At 45.9% G+C, this 19,701-nt stretch overlaps 1 protein-coding gene across 1 annotated transcript in view; it reads right to left on the bottom strand.

Annotated features, from left to right (window-relative positions):
• Positions 1-19,701, bottom strand: part of LOC126234602 (uncharacterized) — a 254,873-nt gene that overhangs the window by 111,196 nt on the left and 123,976 nt on the right. The window contains exons 5-6 of the mRNA XM_049943322.1: positions 15,569-15,902; positions 6,329-6,507 (exon numbers count right to left, since the gene is read on the bottom strand). Coding sequence (XP_049799279.1) covers positions 6,329-6,507; positions 15,569-15,902 — 513 coding nt within the window. The remainder of the gene's footprint in view (positions 1-6,328; positions 6,508-15,568; positions 15,903-19,701) is intronic.

Here is a 19,701-nt window from a genome sequence, read left to right as displayed (position 1 = left end):
TTGTTCCAGGAGAACTTTGACCGTTGACCTATGACTTTGAAGTAGGACAACCGTCTCAGGAATTTAACCTGTGGCCTTGAAGATAACGGGGACAACTGTCTCAGGAGATTGACCCCTGCCCTTGACCTTTGACTTTGCTGAAACGGAGAACAGTAGGCCATTTGTTCTCACATTAACTTTGCCCTGTTGCTGTAAAGTACTACTTTTTGAACAAATGTGCAAAAATTTGTAATATGAGTAAAAACGTACCAAGTTGAGTATAAGAGATTTGGCTCAGATTTATACTACTGAACAAAAATTTCATAATGTATGTGTCATCTGGCAGAATTTCTCTGGCGGTTTGGCAGATATTTGGAATTTCGTTTTTGCTTTGTGTAGATGCAGTGCGCTGAAACCAATTCTGCTCTTCACATTTCATGAGAAGCCCTGCATTGGTGGGATATACCGAATTGTTTCGCATTACGCACAAAAATTCTTATGTAGTTTTGTTTATGTCCAAAATTAATCTACTTTGCTATTCTGTTTAATGATATATAGTAAGAGGGACAGCAAGAGAAGAATGACCAGTACTCCAGCAGTGCTGCATGGAGATAGGAGACACACACACTGTGTCGTGGGTTGCCACGTCAGACGTGAAGGGGCAATTCATGCAATGTCTAACGTGACAACCGTGATTGACGATATTAAAGAACAGGCTATCCGACTTACACTGTCAGATCTGAGAGCATTTGTTGCTCGTATCTTCCTTACCGAATTGGCCTGGTATGGTTTGTCAGTCCACTCCGCACTGTCTCCTGCCGCCATACGTCAGTGTCACTTAGTCCTACTGGAGTATAGGTATTATTCTCGTGTTCATGTACGTCATTCAACTGAATAGTACACTATACTAATTTGGGACTATTTTATGGAATGGGTATGTAAAATTCGATATTTTCTATAATGTTTGTAACAAGAAGAAAACCCATTTTCTCTCCGAGTACGGCGACACGTGGAAAGCGTTATGCTGACAAAAATTTGAGTTGACTCGAAAATTCCTAATACCGACTGAAACACGAGAAACTGCTCATGGTAACGACGCTTAGGAATCACACATTGAATGCCGCTACGTTCTCTTTGATGAGAAAGTGTCAGCTACACGTGCTAGTGTCAGCTACACGTGCTAGTGTCAGCTACACGTGCTAGTGTCAGCTACACGTGCTAGTGTCAGCTACACGTGCTAGTGTCAGCTACACGTGCTAGTGTCAGCTACACGTGCTAGTGTCAGCTACACGTGCTAGTGTCAGCTACACGTGCTAGTGTCAGCTACACGTGCTAGTGTCAGCTACACGTGCTAGTGTCAGCTACACGTGCTAGTGTCAGCTACACGTGCTAGTGTCAGCTACACGTGCTAGTGTCAGCTACACGTGCTAGTGTCAGCTACACGTGCTAGTGTCAGCTACACGTGCTAGTGTCAGCTACACGTGCTAGTGTCAGCTACACGTGCTAGTGTCAGCTACACGTGCTAGTGTCAGCTACACGTGCTAGTGTCAGCTACACGTGCTAGTGTCAGCTACACGTGCTAGTGTCAGCTACACGTGCTAGTGTCAGCTACACGTGCTAGTGTCAGCTACACGTGCTAGTGTCAGCTACACGTGCTAGTGTCAGCTACACGTGCTAGTGTCAGCTACACGTGCTAGTGTCAGCTACACGTGCTAGTGTCAGCTACACGTGCTAGTGTCAGCTACACGTGCTAGTGTCAGCTACACGTGCTAGTGTCAGCTACACGTGCTAGTGTCAGCTACACGTGCTAGTGTCAGCTACACGTGCTAGTGTCAGCTACACGTGCTAGTGTCAGCTACACGTGCTAGTGTCAGCTACACGTGCTAGTGTCAGCTACACGTGCTAGTGTCAGCTACACGTGCTAGTGTCAGCTACACGTGCTAGTGTCAGCTACACGTGCTAGTGTCAGCTACACGTGCTAGTGTCAGCTACACGTGCTAGTGTCAGCTACACGTGCTAGTGTCAGCTACACGTGCTAGTGTCAGCTACACGTGCTAGTGTCAGCTACACGTGCTAGTGTCAGCTACACGTGCTAGTGTCAGCTACACGTGCTAGTGTCAGCTACACGTGCTAGTGTCAGCTACACGTGCTAGTGTCAGCTACACGTGCTAGTGTCAGCTACACGTGCTAGTGTCAGCTACACGTGCTAGTGTCAGCTACACGTGCTAGTGTCAGCTACACGTGCTAGTGTCAGCTACACGTGCTAGTGTCAGCTACACGTGCTAGTGTCAGCTACACGTGCTAGTGTCAGCTACACGTGCTAGTGTCAGCTACACGTGCTAGTGTCAGCTACACGTGCTAGTGTCAGCTACACGTGCTAGTGTCAGCTACACGTGCTAGTGTCAGCTACACGTGCTAGTGTCAGCTACACGTGCTAGTGTCAGCTACACGTGCTAGTGTCAGCTACACGTGCTAGTGTCAGCTACACGTGCTAGTGTCAGCTACACGTGCTAGTGTCAGCTACACGTGCTAGTGTCAGCTACACGTGCTAGTGTCAGCTACACGTGCTAGTGTCAGCTACACGTGCTAGTGTCAGCTACACGTGCTAGTGTCAGCTACACGTGCTAGTGTCAGCTACACGTGCTAGTGTCAGCTACACCGCGCCATAGGAAATTTTGAATTGCTGCGATAAGTGTCAAAGATGCAAAGGCCAGTCGTTCAAAATTGCTACTTCAATGGCTCTGACATTCTGAGGGCTGTAGGTGTTACCGGCTGCCCAGAGAGTGGCGGATCAGTGAGGTTCACACGACCTTCTTGGAAGAACGCACACCACTTCGAGTCATTGCCATGGTCCATACAGTCGTCCCCATATATGGCACACATCTCCCTGTGAATTTCACTCTGTTTATGCCCTTTCACCCAGAGATATCGAACTAAACTTCACTGCTCTTCACGTGTTAATGACGAACATGCGCACCATGTTTGTTTCGTAGTTCAGGCTTCTCTCGCTAGAGATGAACCTGAAAACAAAATACCCTCTGCAACACAAACTTCAAACTATATCGTCGTGAATATTTCAGTACTCCAGCTGCAATACAAAATGAAAAAAAATTATGTTACTTTCCGATCCTCCGTTGTAGCTTCAAGATTGCCCTAATAGCAACATATTTTCAAAAAACATTTCATCTTTGTTTCAAGTCTTTTGGGGGAATTTCGAAAAATCCCTTCTTAAACGATGCCTATACTATAAGATCAACACACACTCCAAATTTCAAGTTTATGTCCTTAGCGGTTTGTTGCTGGGCAATGACGATTCAGTCAGGACATTTCCTTTTACATGCAAGATACAACTGTCAGTCAGGACATTATGACCACCGGTCTACTATCGACATAATCCCCCCCAAGCGAAAGGATCGTCACTTGGCAAGGAATGACACGCACAGGTTATGCAGTATCAGTGAGCGTGCTATCCGTGTGTAGAATAAGGAAGACTCGCGATTTATCTGAATTTGACCAAGGGCAGATTCTGGTGGCCCGGAGCCTCGGCACGAGCATTTCGGAAGCCGCACGACTTGTCGGGTGTTCGGGGAGAGCTGTGGTGTCTTCGATACGTGGCGAAACCTAAGTGAAACCGCGTTCAAATGTCGTGGGGTTCGGCGGCAGCCACTCGTTACACAGGTCGGATGTAATAGGCTGGGCAGACTGGTAAAACAGGAAGGCGGCGAACTGTGGGCGAACTAACATCATACTTAAATGCTGCACAGAATACAAGTACAGGGTGTTTCAAAAATGACCGGTATATTTGAAACGGCAATAAAAACTAAACGAGCAGCGATAGAAATACATCGTTTGTTGCAATATGCTTGGGACAACAGTACATTTTCAGGCAGACAAACTTTCGAAATTACAGTAGTTACAATTTTCAACAACAGATGGCGCTGCGGTCTGGGAAACTCTATAGTACGATATTTTCCACATATCCACCATGCGTAGCAATAATATGGCGTAGTCTCTGAATGAAATTACCCGAAACCTTTGACAACGTGTCTGGCGGAATGGCTTCACATGCAGATGAGATGTACTGCTTCAGCTGTTCAATTGTTCCTGGATTCTGGCGGTACACCTGGTCTTTCAAGTGTCCCCACAGAAAGAAGTCACAGGGGTTCATGTCTGGCGAATAGGGAGGCCAATCCACGCCGCCTCCTGTATGTTTCGGATAGCCCAAAGCAATCACACGATCATCTAAATATTCATTCAGGAAATTAAAGACGTCGGCCGTGCGATGTGGCCGGGCACCATCTTGCATAAACCATGAGGTGTTCGCAGTGTCGTCTAAGGCAGTTTGTACCGCCACAAATTCACGAAGAATGTCCAGATAGCGTGATGCAGTAATCGTTTCGGATCTGAAAAATGGGCCAATGATTCCTTTGGAAGAAATGGCGGCCCAGACCAGTACTTTTTGAGGATGCAGGGAGGATGGGACTGCAACATGGGGCTTTTCGGTTCCCCATATGCGCCAGTTCTGTTTATTGACGAAGCCGTCCAGGTAAAAATAAGCTTCGTCAGTAAACCAAATGCTGCCCACATGCATATCGCCGTCATCAATCCTGTGCACTATATCGTTAGCGAATGTCTCTCGTGCAGCAATGGTAGCGGCGCTGAGGGGTTGCCGCATTTGAATTTTGTATGGATAGAGGTGTAAACTCTGGCGCATGAGACGATACGTGAACGTTGGCGTCATTTGGACCGCAGCTGCAACACGGCGAACGGAAACCCGAGGCCGCTGTTGGATCACCTGCTGCACTAGCTGCGCGTTGCCCTCTGTGGTTGCCGTACGCGGTCGCCCTACCTTTCCAGCACGTTCATCCGTCACGTACCCAGTCCGTTGAAATTTTTCAAACAGATCCTTTCTTGTATCGCTTTTCGGCCCTTTGGTTACATTAAACCTCCGTTGAAAACTTCGTCTTGTTGCAACAACACTGTGTTCTAGGAGGTGGAATTCCAACACCAGAAAAATCCTCTGTTCTAAGGAATAAACCATGTTGTCTACAGCACACTTGCACGTTGTGAACAGCACACGCTTACAGCAGAAAGACGACGTACAGAATGGCGCACCCACAGACTGCGTTGTCTTCTATATCTTTCACATCACTTGCAGCGCCATCTGTTGTTGAAAATTGTAACTACTGTAATTTCGAAAGTTTGTCCGCCTGAAAATGTACTGTTGTCCCAAGCATATTGCAACAAACGGTGTATTTCTATCGCTGCTCGTTTAGTTTTTATTGCCGTTTCAAATATACCGGTCATTATTGAAACACCCTGTAAGTGCACAGTGCACAGAACACTCCCAATGATGGATTTCCGCATCAGACGAGCCATGCATGTGCCAATGTTAACTCCGTGACATCAGTAACTACGACTGAAATGGGCACGTTACCATTGCACTGGACGTTGGCGCCGTGGCAAAGCTTTGCATGGTCTGATGAATCCCTATACTTTCATCATGCCAATGGGAGGGCGAGTATCCGTCGTCTTCCAGGGTTGGTTCAAATGGCTCTGAGCATTATGGGACTTAACATCTGAGGTCATCAGTCCCCTAGAACTTAGAACTACTTAAACCTAACCAACCTAAGGACATCACACACACCCATGCCCGAGTCAGGATTCGAACCTGCGACCGTAGCGGTCACGCGGTTCCAGACTGTAGCGCCTAGAACCGCTCGTCCACTCCGGCCGGCCGTCTTCCAGGGGAACAGCTCCTTGACATCCCTGCTGCTTGACAGAGACAAGCTGACAATGACTCCATTATGTTCTGGGGAACATTCACGTGGGCATCCGTGGATCCAGTGGAGCTCGTACATGGCACCATGACAGCCAGGGAGTATATCGTACACTGGCTGCAGACCACATACACTCCTTTACGATTATCATGTTTCCTGATGGTAGTGGCATTTTTCAAAAAGATAATACGCAATGTCTGAAGGTCAGGTGTGTGATGAAGTAGTCTGAGGAATACAGTGACAAGTTCCTCATCTCGCCAGATCTGAACCTGATCGAACACGTTTGGGATGTGACTGAACATGGCGGCAGAGCTCATCGTTCATCCCTGAAATTTACGGAGATTAGGTGACTTGTGTGTGCAGATGTGGTGCCAACTCCATCCAGCGGCCTACAGAGGCATCACTCCTTCCATGTCACGACGTGTCACCACTTATCTGTGCCAAAGGTGGACATACCAGCTACTGGGGTAGGTGGTCGTAATGTTCTGGCTGATCAGCATATGTCTCGTATAGAGATTTGGCACCGACCGCGATGCAGTGCACGGTGATCTGTAGACGTAGTGACGCACCTGCCTGCCTGGCCTTGAGCTGATCAGCAAGGTCTGGCAGCGCGGCCAGCCGCTCCCTGTCCAGAGGGGTGAGGCCACTCCCAGATAACGCCGTGTGCTTCATGAAGGAGCGACGCGCAGACTCCAGCTCTGCCTCCAGCAGGCTGGACCTGGCCGCGCCCGCAATAGACGTGTTGGAACTGCAAAACAACAGTAAGCGTGAATACACACACACACACACACACACACACACACACACACACACACACACACACACACACACACACCTTCCGTAAATCTAAGTGAAGGTATCACATAATTTAGGAACAAAAGTCGTGAATAGCTACTAAAATTGAAAGGCGTTTTACTACCACTTGTTTTCTGTCCTCACGTGAACTAACAGTCTTGAAATTTTGGATACGCCCGATTTTGTGAAGACTACAGAGGCACCAGCTCACTGCACTCGAGGTCTGCTTTTCCAAACAATGTGAAAGTCATTTTTATTAAATTGGGATATATAACTATCGAGATTTTACGAGCTATAGAAATGCTGGAATAATTGCAGGACAGCGACTTTCGTTAATCAGTACAACGAAAGACCAGCCAAAGTTGCAAATTTCACTTTTTATTTACTCAGTGACTAGTTTCAGGGCAGTACCCATCTTCAAATCATTGTAAGAGATAGTCGAAATGGTATTTGCAAAAATGCAAAACCCATGTCAAAAATATATATTGAACGTTGTTATTTCCCAATTTTGGCTATCTCTTACGATGATTTGAAAACGGGCCCCAGCTTGAAAGTAGTCATCGAGTAAATAAAAAGTGCAATTCGCAACTTTGACTGGTTTTTCGTTGTGCTATCGAGATTTTGTTAATCAGCCCAGCACTTGTTAACAGACAATACATGCGGTTAAAATAATTTAATACTGGTTCAATTTTCTTGCTAATTTCAATTATTGACGAGATTAACTGGATTATTGAACTACAATACGGTGTTCGGAAAAAAAGATTTCACTTTATCATTATAATTTCCATTTAGTACAATTCTACATCTACATCTACATTCATACTCCGCAAGCCACCCAACGGTGTGTGGCGGATGGCACTTTATGTGCCACTGTCATTACCTCCCTTTCCTGTTCCAGTCGCGTATGGTTCGCGGGAAGAACGACTGTCTGAAAGCCTCCGTGCGCGCTCTAATCTCTCTAATTTTACATTCGTGATCTCCTCGGGAGGTATAAGTAGGGGGAAGCAATATACTCGATACCTCATCCAGAAACGCACCCTCTCGAAACCTGGCGAGCAAGCTACACCGCGATGCAGAGCGCCTCTCTTGCAGAGTCTGCCACTTGAGTTTATTAAACATCTCCGTAACGCTATCACGGTTACCAAATAACCCTGTAACGAAACGCGCCGCTCTTCTTTGGATCTTCTCTATCTCCTCCGTCAACCCGATCTGGTACGGATCCCACACTGATGAGCAATACTCAAGTATAGGTCGAACGAGTGTTTTGTAAGCCACCTCCTTTGTTGTTGGACTACATTTTCTAAGCACTCTCCCAATGAATCTCAACCTGGTACCCGCCTTGCCAACAATTAATTTTATATGATCATTCCACTTCAAATCGTTCCGCACGCATACTCCCAGATATTTTACAGAAGTAACTGCTACCAGTGTTTGTTCCGCTATCATATAATCATACAATAAAGGATCCTTCTTTCTATGTATTCGCAATACATTACATTTGTCTATGTTAAGGGTCAGTTGCCACTCCCTGCACCAAGTGCCTATCCGCTGCAGATCTTCCTGCATTTCGCTACAATTTTCTAATGCTGCAACTTCTCTGTATACTACAGCATCATCCGCGAAAAGCCGCATGGAACTTCCGACACTATCTACTAGGTCATTTATATATATATATATATATATATATATATATATATATTGTGAAAAGCAATGGTCCCATAACACTCCCCTGTGGCACGCCAGAGGTTACTTTAACGTCTGTAGACGTCTCTCCATTGATAACAACATGCTGTGTTCTGTTTGCTAAAAACTCTTCAATCCAGCCACACAGCTGATCTGATATTCCGTAGGCTCTTACTTTGTTTATCAGGCGACAGTGCGGAACTGTATCGAACGCCTTCCGGAAGACAAGGAAAATGGCATCTACCTGGGAGCTTGTATCTAATATTTTCTGGGTCTCATGAACAAATAAAGCGAGTTGGGTCTCACACGATCGCTGTTTCCGGAATCCATGTTGATTCCTACATAGTAGATTCTGGGTTTCCAAAAACGACATGATACGCGAGCAAAAAACATGTTCTAAAATTCTACAACAGATCGACGTCAGAGATATAGGTCTATAGTTTTGCGCATCTGCTCGACGACCCTTCTTGAAGACTGGGACTACCTGTGCTCTTTTCAAATCATTTGGAACCCTCCGTTCCTCTAGAGACTTGCGGTACACGGCTGTTAGAAGTGGGGCAAGTTCTTTCGCGTACTCTGTGTAGAATCGAATTGGTACCCCGTCAGGTCCAGTGGACTTTCCTCTGTTGAGTGATTCCAGTTGCTTTTCTATTCCTTGGACACTTATTTCGATGGTCTTGTCTGTCTTGCACGTCGCCGTTGTCGTCGGTAGCGCATCTTGGCAGCGTTCAATGCAGTTGCCTGTGCCACAGCAGCAGCGCGAATGAGCCGCTGCGCGGCGATCGCTCGCTTTTATACACGCGGCAGAGCGCGTGACCTTGATTCACAGTGCCAGCCGCGCGTTATCCCGTACGGGCGCACTAGTAGCACTAGGCGCGCCCGTACGCTTAGAGCGTAAGTCCGCGGCTGGCGCGCTGCCAAGCTGACGTAGCACCGCCTTATCGGCGTGGTCAAAGGTCAAGCGCTCAGAGAGCTGACGTAACATGCTGTTGCATCCTCTGTGCCGACAGCTTCTAGATGTACGTTCCCCAGTTTTCAGCTACGCTACAGTTCCATTTATTTATGAAAATATACTGTACAATCTCCAACAAATTTAACATATTCACAAGTACCTTTACCTTTACACCAAACAAATACATTGCCATGAGTAAAGGTATCGTTGATGTCGATGCTGAAGTTCAGTTTACATCCACAAAATACTGCTGGTCCATCTAGAAGGGCGTGTGCAGCGACAGATTTAATTGTGTTCTTCTTCTTGTCGGCAGCAGAAGTTGTCATTTCGACGTCTTCTATGGTTTTGTAAATTGTCTGTCTTGTGAATATGTTAAATTTGTTGGAGATTGTACAGTATATTTTCATAAATAAATGGAACTGTAGCGTAGCTGAAAACTGGGGAACGTACATCTAGAAGTTGTCGGCACAGAGGATGCAACAGCATGTGACGTCAGCTCTCTGAGCGCTTGACCTTTGACCACGCCGATAAGGCGGTGCTACGTCAGCTTGGCAGCGCGCCAGCCGCGGACTTACGCTCTAAGCGTACGGGCGCACCTAGTGCTGCTAGTGCGCCCGTACGGGATAACGCGCGGCTGGCACTGTGAATCAAGGTCACGCGCTCTGCCGCGTGTATAAAAGCGAGCGATCGCCGCGCAGCGGCTCATTCGCGCTGCTGCTGTGGCACAGGCAACTGCATTGAACGCTGCCAATATGCGCTACCGACGACAACGGGGACATGCAAGACAGAAATCAGTTTTCCCAACTCTGCACAGTACTCATTTACAGTACAGATAGTCTCATTCGCCGTAAATGTCGCATATCATCTCCGAGCCATTTGTTGACGACAGGAAACTGTCACAATTCACCAAGAGACCAACACTGGTAAAGTGGATGAGCAGTAAGCTATTTCCTGGTCAAGGGACAATCAGGGCTTCAGTAACTGAAACCTTTAAAGTACATTATGGTACATGTGAATTTATCGTATTAAAAGAATTGAACATGAGGATTACGGCGAATGCTCTAAGACCATCAGGAGCAACGTCACGTGGACGTCTGCAAGGAACTTTAAGAACTGCTTCGAGATGATCCATACTTTCAAATGACGTAATTGGTGACGTCAGTTTCTTTTATGGCTATGAATAAGCAGCAATAGTCACAATGGAAGACTCCTTCACCTTGGCCAAAAATGGACAAGCGAAGAATAATAATTCTTTATGTTGATGGGATCGTTCATAAGGAGTTTCCCCTCATGGCCAAAACGGCAAAGAGTTACGGGCAGCGATCATAAACTAAGGATACAGGGCCGATATTCTAGGAGTTTTATCCGTTACAAAGGAATTAGCAATGTGCGGTAATTTTGCTACAAGTGGTTGGTCACGAACATTTCAGCCACTTTACATCTACAGCGCTAGTTATAGATATACACAAATGGTGACCTATTTGGAAAACTGGTCTCATGAAAAAATTCGCTCAGTTATTCGGTTTCTGTGGCTGAAACACGTAACCAGTGCTGGAATTCACTGGCAGCTGATAGAGATCTATGGACACACTATAGTCTCATCAGCATGTTGCAGGATATTGTCAAAAGTTGGCAGCCAGTAGAGAATACGCCAACTATGAGCAATGCAGTGGCCGACCCAGCACAGCATCAACTTATTTCAACACAGCTCACGTGGAGGATCTGGTTCAGGGCAACAGCAGGATTACATTATGCCTTATGATGCGATAATTCTAAACGTCTTTAGAAGTATTCGTCACATTGTTCACAATATTCTGGAGCATGGAGAAGTTTGGTCAAATGTGTGTGAATTCCTAAGGGACTAAACTGCTGAGGTGATCGGGCCCTACACTTACACACTACTACAACTTACAGTTATGCTAAGAACAACACACACACACACACACACACACACACACACACACACACACACACACACACACAGACACACACAGACACACACAGACACACACAGACACACACACAGACACACTCCTGCCCGAGGGAGGACTCGAACCTGCGGCGGGAGGAGCCGCGCAATCCGTGACATGGCACCTCAAACCGCGCGGCAGAAGTTTGTTCCCCATGGGTTCCATGAAATCTGGCCAACCAACACTAGGAGAAGTGCATGGGGGCAAAGCTGCAACTTTTGCTACAGTTCTCCACAAAAGGGAGCAGTATTTTTCACTGCGCTATTATGGGTGATGAATCATGGATCCACCACTACTCCCTCAGCACAGTAAGTGGCTGTCAATGAAGTGGCACACCCCCTCTCCAAAGACAAAGCAGTTTAATGGAACACCATCTACTGGAAAGGCTATGGCCACAATATTTTAGAGAGAGTGGGGTTCATATTTGTGGAGTTTTTGGAGAAAGCGAAGACAGTGACTGCTGACAGATACTGCAAAAACTTGACACGATTGTTTGAAGCAAACAGGAGAAAACAGCCAGGATTCTCTCCAAGGTCATCATGTTCCTTTACGACAATGCGTGGTCTCAGGCAGCTAAGAAGACTACCTTGCTGCTGAAGCAGTTTCACTGGGACATCATAGACCACCCTCCCTCCATCCCAGACCTCATTCCAAGCCACTTTCACCTTCTTTCTCACTAATGAGGCCAACGATTCGCTTCAGATGAGGTGGTGAGGCAATTCATGACAACATGGGTGAACATGCAAGGACAGGATTTTTATCGGGAGGGTATATTTAATATATAGAGGCTATGTAGAAAAATAACGTACTGTATGTACTATCAGCTGGCTGTGTTGGTTGTTTGATATAAAATGTACACGTTTCATTGCAGGCTTTATAACCTTAGTTTCGTATCACCCCTCATACATTGCGATCTTTTAAGGCGTTTGACGGAGGACATGGCGAAATGTCCAGAAGTGTCGTACGAACGACTCCATGACAGTGCACGATCACGTACGGTGTACATCACATAAGAAGTTTTCACTAAAACAAAATAACAGTTGTTTCGCATTGGCTTTACTAGGGTGATTAACGGGCACCCTGACCGACAATCTGGAAAAGTTTTCGTATAATAATCGATATACTCTCGACATACTCTTTTTTTCGTTCGTGCCTCTATGGAAAGGTCGTGGATTAGCTTAAGAGAATGAGAGGAGCGTATAAAGACTGATACAGTCTTTCCGTCTAGAGAGGTCGTGAGAGGAGGAGTGTTTGCATGTTTGTCAGTGCTGGCAACCCACAGATCCAGTTGCCTTGCACCTATCAGCAGTTACGGTATAAACACCACTCAGAAATAACAAATATTCACGAAAGTGAATTATGTAGACATTCATGTTTAAACAAGCGGAGTATGCCAGTTTCTTTTATACTTGCATGAAGTGACAATTTATGGAGTAGTAATATGCATATGTACAGATGGCGATAGTATCACATAGACAAGGTATGAAAGGTCAGTGTGACGGCAGGGCTGCCATTTGTACTCAGACGATTCATGTGGAAAGGTTTCCGGTGTGATTATGGCCGCACGATGGGAATTAACAGACTTTGAACATGGTATGGCAATTGGGGCGAGATGCATAGGACACTCCATTTCGGAAATAGTTGGGAAATTCAATATTCCCAGATCAACAGTGTCAAGAGTGTGCCGAGAATACTAAATTTCATGCATTACCTGTCACCACCCACAACACAGTGGCCGACGGCCTTCACTTAACGACCGCAGCAGCGGCGTTTGCATGAGTTGTCACTGCTAACAGACAAAACTGTGTGAAATGACCGCAGAAATCAATGTGGGACGTATGACGAATGTATCTGTTAGGACAGTGCGGAGAAATTTGGCGTTAATGGACTATGGCAGCAGACAACTGACGCTAATGCGTTTGCTAGGAGTACGACATCGTTTGCACCGCCTCTCCTGGACTCTTGACCAATCTGTTGGATCCTAGACGACTGGAAAACCGTGGCCTGGTCAGATGAGTCCCGATTTCAGTTGGTGAGCTGGTGGTAGGTTTCGAGTGCGGCGCAGATCCCAAGAAGCCACGTATCCAGGTTGTCAACAAGGCACTGTGCAAGCTAGTGGTGGCAGCACAGTGTTTACTTAGAATGGATTGGGTCCTCTGTCCAACTGAACCGACCAGTGACTGGAAATGGTTATGTTCGGCTAGTTAGAGACCATTTGCAGTCATTCATGAACTTCATATTACCAGACAACAATGCGACATGTCAATGAGCCACAACTGCTCGCGATTGGCTTACGAACATTCTGAACAAATGCGAACGAATGATTTGGCCTCCCTTATAACCCGACGTGAATTCCATCTAACATTTGTGGGACGTAATGCAAGTCAGGTAGTTCAAAAGAACTTGCACTGACAGCTCCTGCAGAATTGTGGACGGCTCGATAGGCAACATGGTTTAATATTTCTGCAGAGAACTTCCAACGAGTTACTCAGTTCGTGCCATGCCGAGCTGCTGCACTACGCTGGGCAAAAGAAGGTCCACACGATATTAGGAGGTATCGAGCGACTTGTCACGTCAATATATATATCTCCATTGACACCCACTCCAAGAAAATGCAATTTTGTTACAGAGTTTAAATTTCTAACTACTAAATCTTCTTTAAACATCCCCTAAAATGGTCAGATGCTGGTCATCTCCTTTAAAACCATGATCAGATATTGGTCACCCTTCTATTTATTCACCAAAAAGCTATATGTAACTACTTCCTCCATCCAAAGACGCAAATAAATTTGAAATACACTACTGGCCATTAAAATTGCTACACCACGACGATGATGTGCTACAGACGCGAAATTTAACAGACAGGGAGAAGATACTGTGATATGCAAATGATTAGCTTTTCAGAGCATTCACACAAAGTTCGTTCTGGTGGCGACACCTACAACTTCCTGACATGAGGAAAGTTTCCAACCGATTTCTCATACACGAACAGCAGTTGACCGGCGTTGCTGGTGACCCGTTGTTGTGATGCCTCGTGTAAGGAGGAGAAATGCGTACCATCACGTTTCCGACTTTGATAAAGGTCGGATTGTAGCCTATCGCTATTGGGGTTTATCGTATCGCGACATTGCTGCTCGCATTGGTCGAGATCCAATGACTGTTAGCAGAATATGGAATCGGTGGGTTCAGGACGGTAATACGGAACGCCGTGCTGGATCCCAACGGCCTCGTATCACTAGCAGTCGAGATGACAGGCATCTTATCCGCATGGCTGTAACGGATCGTGCAGCCACGTCTCGGTCCCTGAGTCAGGAGATGGGGACGTTGCAAGACAACAACCATCTGCACGAACAGTTCGACGAGGTTTGCTGCAGCATGGACTATCAGCTCGGAGACCATACCATGGCTGCGGTTACTCTTGACGCTGCATCACAGACAGAACGCCTGTGATGGTGTACTCAACGACGAACCTGGGTGCACGATGGCAAAATGTCATTTTTTCGGATGAATCCAGGTTGTTTACAGCATCATGATGGTCGCATCCGTGTTTGGCGACATCGCGGTGAACGCACATTGGAAGCGTGTATTCATCATCGCCACACTGGCGTATCATCCGGCGTGATGGTATGGGTTGCCACTGGTTACACGTCTCTGTCACCTCTTGTTCGCATTGACGGCACTTTGAACAGTGAACGTTACATTTCAGATGTGTTACGACCCATGGCTCTACTCTTCATTCGATCCCTGCGAAACCCTACATTTCAGCAGGATAATGCACGACCGCATGTTACAGGTCATGTACGGGCCTTTCTGGATACAGAAAATGTTCGACTGCTGCCTTGGCCAGCACATTCTCCAAACCTCTCAGCAATTGAAAACGTCTGGCCAATGGTGGCCGAGCAACTGGCTCGTCACAATACGCCAATCACTACTCTTGATGAACTGTGGTATCGCGTTGAAGCTGCATGGGCAGCTGTACCTGTACACGCCATCCAAGCTCTGTTTGACTCAATGCCCAGGCGTATCAAGGCCGCTATTACGGTCAGAGGTGGATGTTCTGGGTACTGATTTCCAGGATCTATGCACCCAAATTGCGTGAAAATGTAATCACATTTCAGTTCTAGTATAATATATTTGTCCAATGAATACTCGTTCATCATCTGCATTTCTTTTTGGTGTAGCAATTTTAATGGCCAGTACTGTATTTAGATTTCAAAAGCGGTAAAATACGTGGATCGGTGTATTCGCTTCCAAGGAGACTGCTTTAAAAGTCATTGTTCAAAGTAAGACCTAGGTAAGATTAATAATGTTAGTACACAGTCCAGTAGAGTGTCGTAGTAAACGCGTGTTGCAAAATCTCATGTAATTGTGCGGAGAAAGGAGGGAGACGTGAATGGCAGATAACTAACCTAGCGAGCTGCACCCGTATCCAGTGGACGTCTTCGGCCAGTGCGGTGAGCGTGCTGAGGATGGCGTCGGTGGTGTCTGCACGGTGCTGCCTCTGTGGCTGGGGCTGGGAAGTAGCGGCCAGGACTGCGTCCAGGGGGTTCCCCACGTCCATCTCGCGGCCGACGCGCTGGTCCTGCACCGCTAGCTGCGCCATCCCCGCTGCCGCCACAGGGCTGCTCATGGCCGCCACGGTCTGCTGCAGCAGGCCAGGTCGCAGCTGCTTCAGGACGAGGGAGCCCGTGCCGTTCCGGCGCAGGAACGATCGCGCGCTCTCGTCCCGTGGCTCTGCCTCCTCTGTAATACCGCAGTCGGAGCTACAGACATTTCGTTCCACTAACTACCTAAGCAGGCATTTGATAAACTCCAAACCCATCCTACTTTTAGTCTTTAGCGAAGTAGACGATGCGCAGTGGCAGCAAGGGAGGCCGGGCCGCTTCACTTTCCTGTGCAGCACGGGTAGTGATGGTGGTGGTGGTGGTGGTGGTGGTGGTAGTAGCAGCAGCAGTAGCAATAATTATTTTTACAATGAACCTTTATGCACATTTGTCAGTGGGCGCAAATGGCGTCAGCTGATTTTATTCTTTCTAAACCGCCAGCACTAGAGAGCAAGACAAACTGCGAAAGCTTAAACGTAACCCTACGCTAGGGTAACCAGACGTCGCATATTTTACAAGAACGTCCCTTGTTTAGATTAAGTGTCCCGTTGTCCCGACAAAATACCTACGGGACGTATAGTGCTCCGTTTTTCATCAATCTTTCAGTATATTTTGAAATAGCGTGTATCTGAATAACGTGTACCATAACTTAACCAAATGAAGAGCAAATGTGATCACACCCAAATAATTAAACCAAACTGAACGAGGTCTGTCACTAATGCTACTGCAGAACGTGGGTTTTCGATCATAAAAGGTTCTTTAATTGATGAAAAGAAGAGGTTTGATGTTTAAGCCATTAAGGAAATAGTTACAACTAAGACTAATTTTAGAGATACTTCATGTGTTGATTTTTATAAAACTCAGTTTCAGAATATTGGACTCATGAATGGCCTACATTCTCCTGCAAAATAAAACAAAAAAATTTTCAGAAGCAACCCACGACGAAACTTCAACTGAGACTGAAAAATATGTAACCTATGCAAATAATGATTTTCCACCCTAGTTAAAGACATCGTTATGTGTCTTTTTTTAGCCTGTGACAAACTATTTACTCGATTAGTAATGCAAGGTATTTTGATAACTTTTTCAGTGCGAATTTTAAGATTATGCTACGATGATCTATGTGGTTGTAGCATATACCAAGTATTTTAACACGAGTCTAGATGAAGTATCAACAAAAGTTTCCACAAAATGTCGATTCATTCCAGCTTCTGATTTGGGTCCCATATTTTGATTTTGGAAATCTGGTGACCGTACCCTCGGTAGACGGAGGCGCGGAGCAAATGACGAGAAAGAGGAGGAGATTAGTGTTTATCGTCCCGTCGACAACGAGGTCATTAGAGACTGAGCACATGCTCGGATTAGGGAAGGATGGGGAAGGAAATCGGCCCTGCCCTTTCAAAGGAACCATCCCGGCATTTGCCTGAAGTGATCGCGGGAAATCACGGAAAACGTAAATCAGGATGGCCGGACGTGGGATTGAACCATCGTCCTCCCGAATTCGAGTCCAGTGTGTTAATCAATGCGCCACCTCGCTCGGTAAATGACGAGGCGGCTAGGTACATGCCGGGTAAACGCTCAGTTGCCGTGGTAACCATGACATCACTACTAGAAACAAAGAGGGGGAATAAAGGCTGTCGTAGTCGTGCAGTTCTGCGCTTCTGTGGCATGCGAGACAAGTAGCTGTAGTGCCGGCTGTAGGTTTAGTTGTCCCGTGGGCAATAGGTGTCCTGCGTGCAGTGAGTATGGATTAAGCCCTTTCTTGTACAGGTACTGATGTAACGCTTTGGAGTGAGGACATCGTTGCTTCCTTGCAGTAGCTGTCATTCTGAAGGATGTGTGAAACTGAGCAGTACGAAAACCTGAAGAAAGGACGTCCAACAGTGGCGCTACACTTTCATCAGAAAGGTAAGCTCAAAACCCGTGCATTCAATTCTAATTTTAACTAAACGCTTTTTAAAAAACGATCGTAATTTTAAACATTTTATTTGAGTAATGTCTATTGTCATAGTACATGGAGCAATGAGTAAAACGAAGGTAATTGTTTAATGTCTCGTTGATATTCATGTTTTCCGAGAAACCTGGGGGCAAGAACAGCGGAAGTAGATTGGTAGGCCACGTTCCGAGGTATCAAGGAGTAGTTAATTAAGTGATGGAGTGGCCGCGCCCACACGTTCTCACGTCGCCAGGGCGAAATATTCTCCCCATTCATGTTATTTATAAAGGATAAAGATACTCTTATCTACTCATTTTATCCTACTCGTTTCTACAGTGCAATTTTTAGTTCGTAGTCAGTGTTATAAAACAGTTAATAATATACTTTACGTTTCAGCCATTTTCTGTCGGTTCCACCGTAAACCCTATTCTTCCAGTTAATTGTTTTCCTGCTCTCAAAAATTTCGCGCGGGTAACGTTTCCCATGTTTTCCACTTTTGAACTATGATGCGTGCTGAAGATCTATTTTCAAATCGATTTATGTGGAAACTACATTGTGTTTGCACCCTTATTTGACATATAGGATGTGCATAACATAGAACTGTACATACAAATTTTTCCAACTCATAGCAGGGATGGTACAGCAGCCAGCAACATTCGATGAAGAAAAAAAAGTGTGTTGATTTCAGGGTTTTAATTATTTATCTACTAATGACGCGTTTGGCCCGATTCAGGCGTCTTCATACTGGCTGATATTAAATGGTGTACGTCGAGCATACAAAACGTCCCAGTCAATAATTGCCCTAGTCAAATATTCTGAAACATTGCACGGTATCTTTGCTGAGGTATACAGCTTAGTCCAATGAATACGAAACAGGACCAGGCCTATGTAGATCTGTCGCCATGTTGGAGTGTAGTTTGCTCATATATATATGCTACGAAAACAATATTACCGACTATAACCTAAAAAAGTCTTATAGAAGAGATTTGGGCTGCCAATGACTTCACTTCCTAAAGGCTTCTGGTAATATTTGTAGCGTGTCACACCCATAAATCGAAAAACAATCAGGAAGCTTAACACACATTTGTTTAAGATTCTGTAAAATACTGCACCACGTAAGTTACTTGGTTACTGTTCTGTAAAACATAGCTCCAGACGTAGTGGAACACCATTGTGAATGCTGTTATCAAGCATGGAATGAGTAGTTACTGTTCGTGAGCAACTGGAAATCGCCCTGACTATTGTCTAGCAATTGGAAGCCGCTGTGAATGGGTGTGTTGTTACCGAGAGTATTCATTAGAGGTACCAAACGTACCTCAAGTACTGTCATCTCCTGTGGATACTGTCTCCTGCAGCAAATACAGCATGTATCACTATTTGTCCACTTGACTAAGTGGCATGTCTATGGTAAATGTAGGCATCCTGTTGAGGGGAGACAGGGACCAAGAGGAACTGGGATGTTAAACTCTTCTCCATAAGCATTAAGTTCGAAGTGCTGTCTCCCACTGAAACCGAAACTGAGCCAGTGAGACTGACTTCACCTCTTGGGAAGTGTGCTGCCATGTCAAGGGGAGACAAACCTAAACAGTCGAGTCTGTTAATCGTCGGACATAGGAGAATAATGGCACCCTTTATGGAAATGGCAGAAGGTGATGGGAAGAACACACAGTGTGTATGCATTGGTGCCTCATTCAACATGTTGAAGAGGCTATTCCGGCAGCCATAGAGGGAACAGGATGTAACTAACTGCAAACTGTGACGCACTTAGGAACAAATAGTACCTGTCATCTGGACTCTGGGGTCGTACTTTCATCATTCCAGCGAATAACAGAAGACTGAGAATACCAGCCTTGCTCGCAAAGTTTCAACGAAACAATCTGCAGCATTTTCCCATGAACATATCGTGGTGGCTCCCTTGTTCTCAGTAGAGTGGAAGGTTTGAACCAGAGACATCGAAAGTTACGTGACTTGGACCTGCGCCACATTGTTGCCAACTACAAGG

Source organism: Schistocerca nitens, chromosome 2, assembly GCF_023898315.1.
Source record: "Schistocerca nitens isolate TAMUIC-IGC-003100 chromosome 2, iqSchNite1.1, whole genome shotgun sequence".
Taxonomy (NCBI): domain Eukaryota; kingdom Metazoa; phylum Arthropoda; class Insecta; order Orthoptera; family Acrididae; genus Schistocerca; species Schistocerca nitens.
The sequence above is the reverse complement of the archived record's forward strand: the minus strand, read 5'-3'. Positions and strand labels throughout refer to the sequence as shown.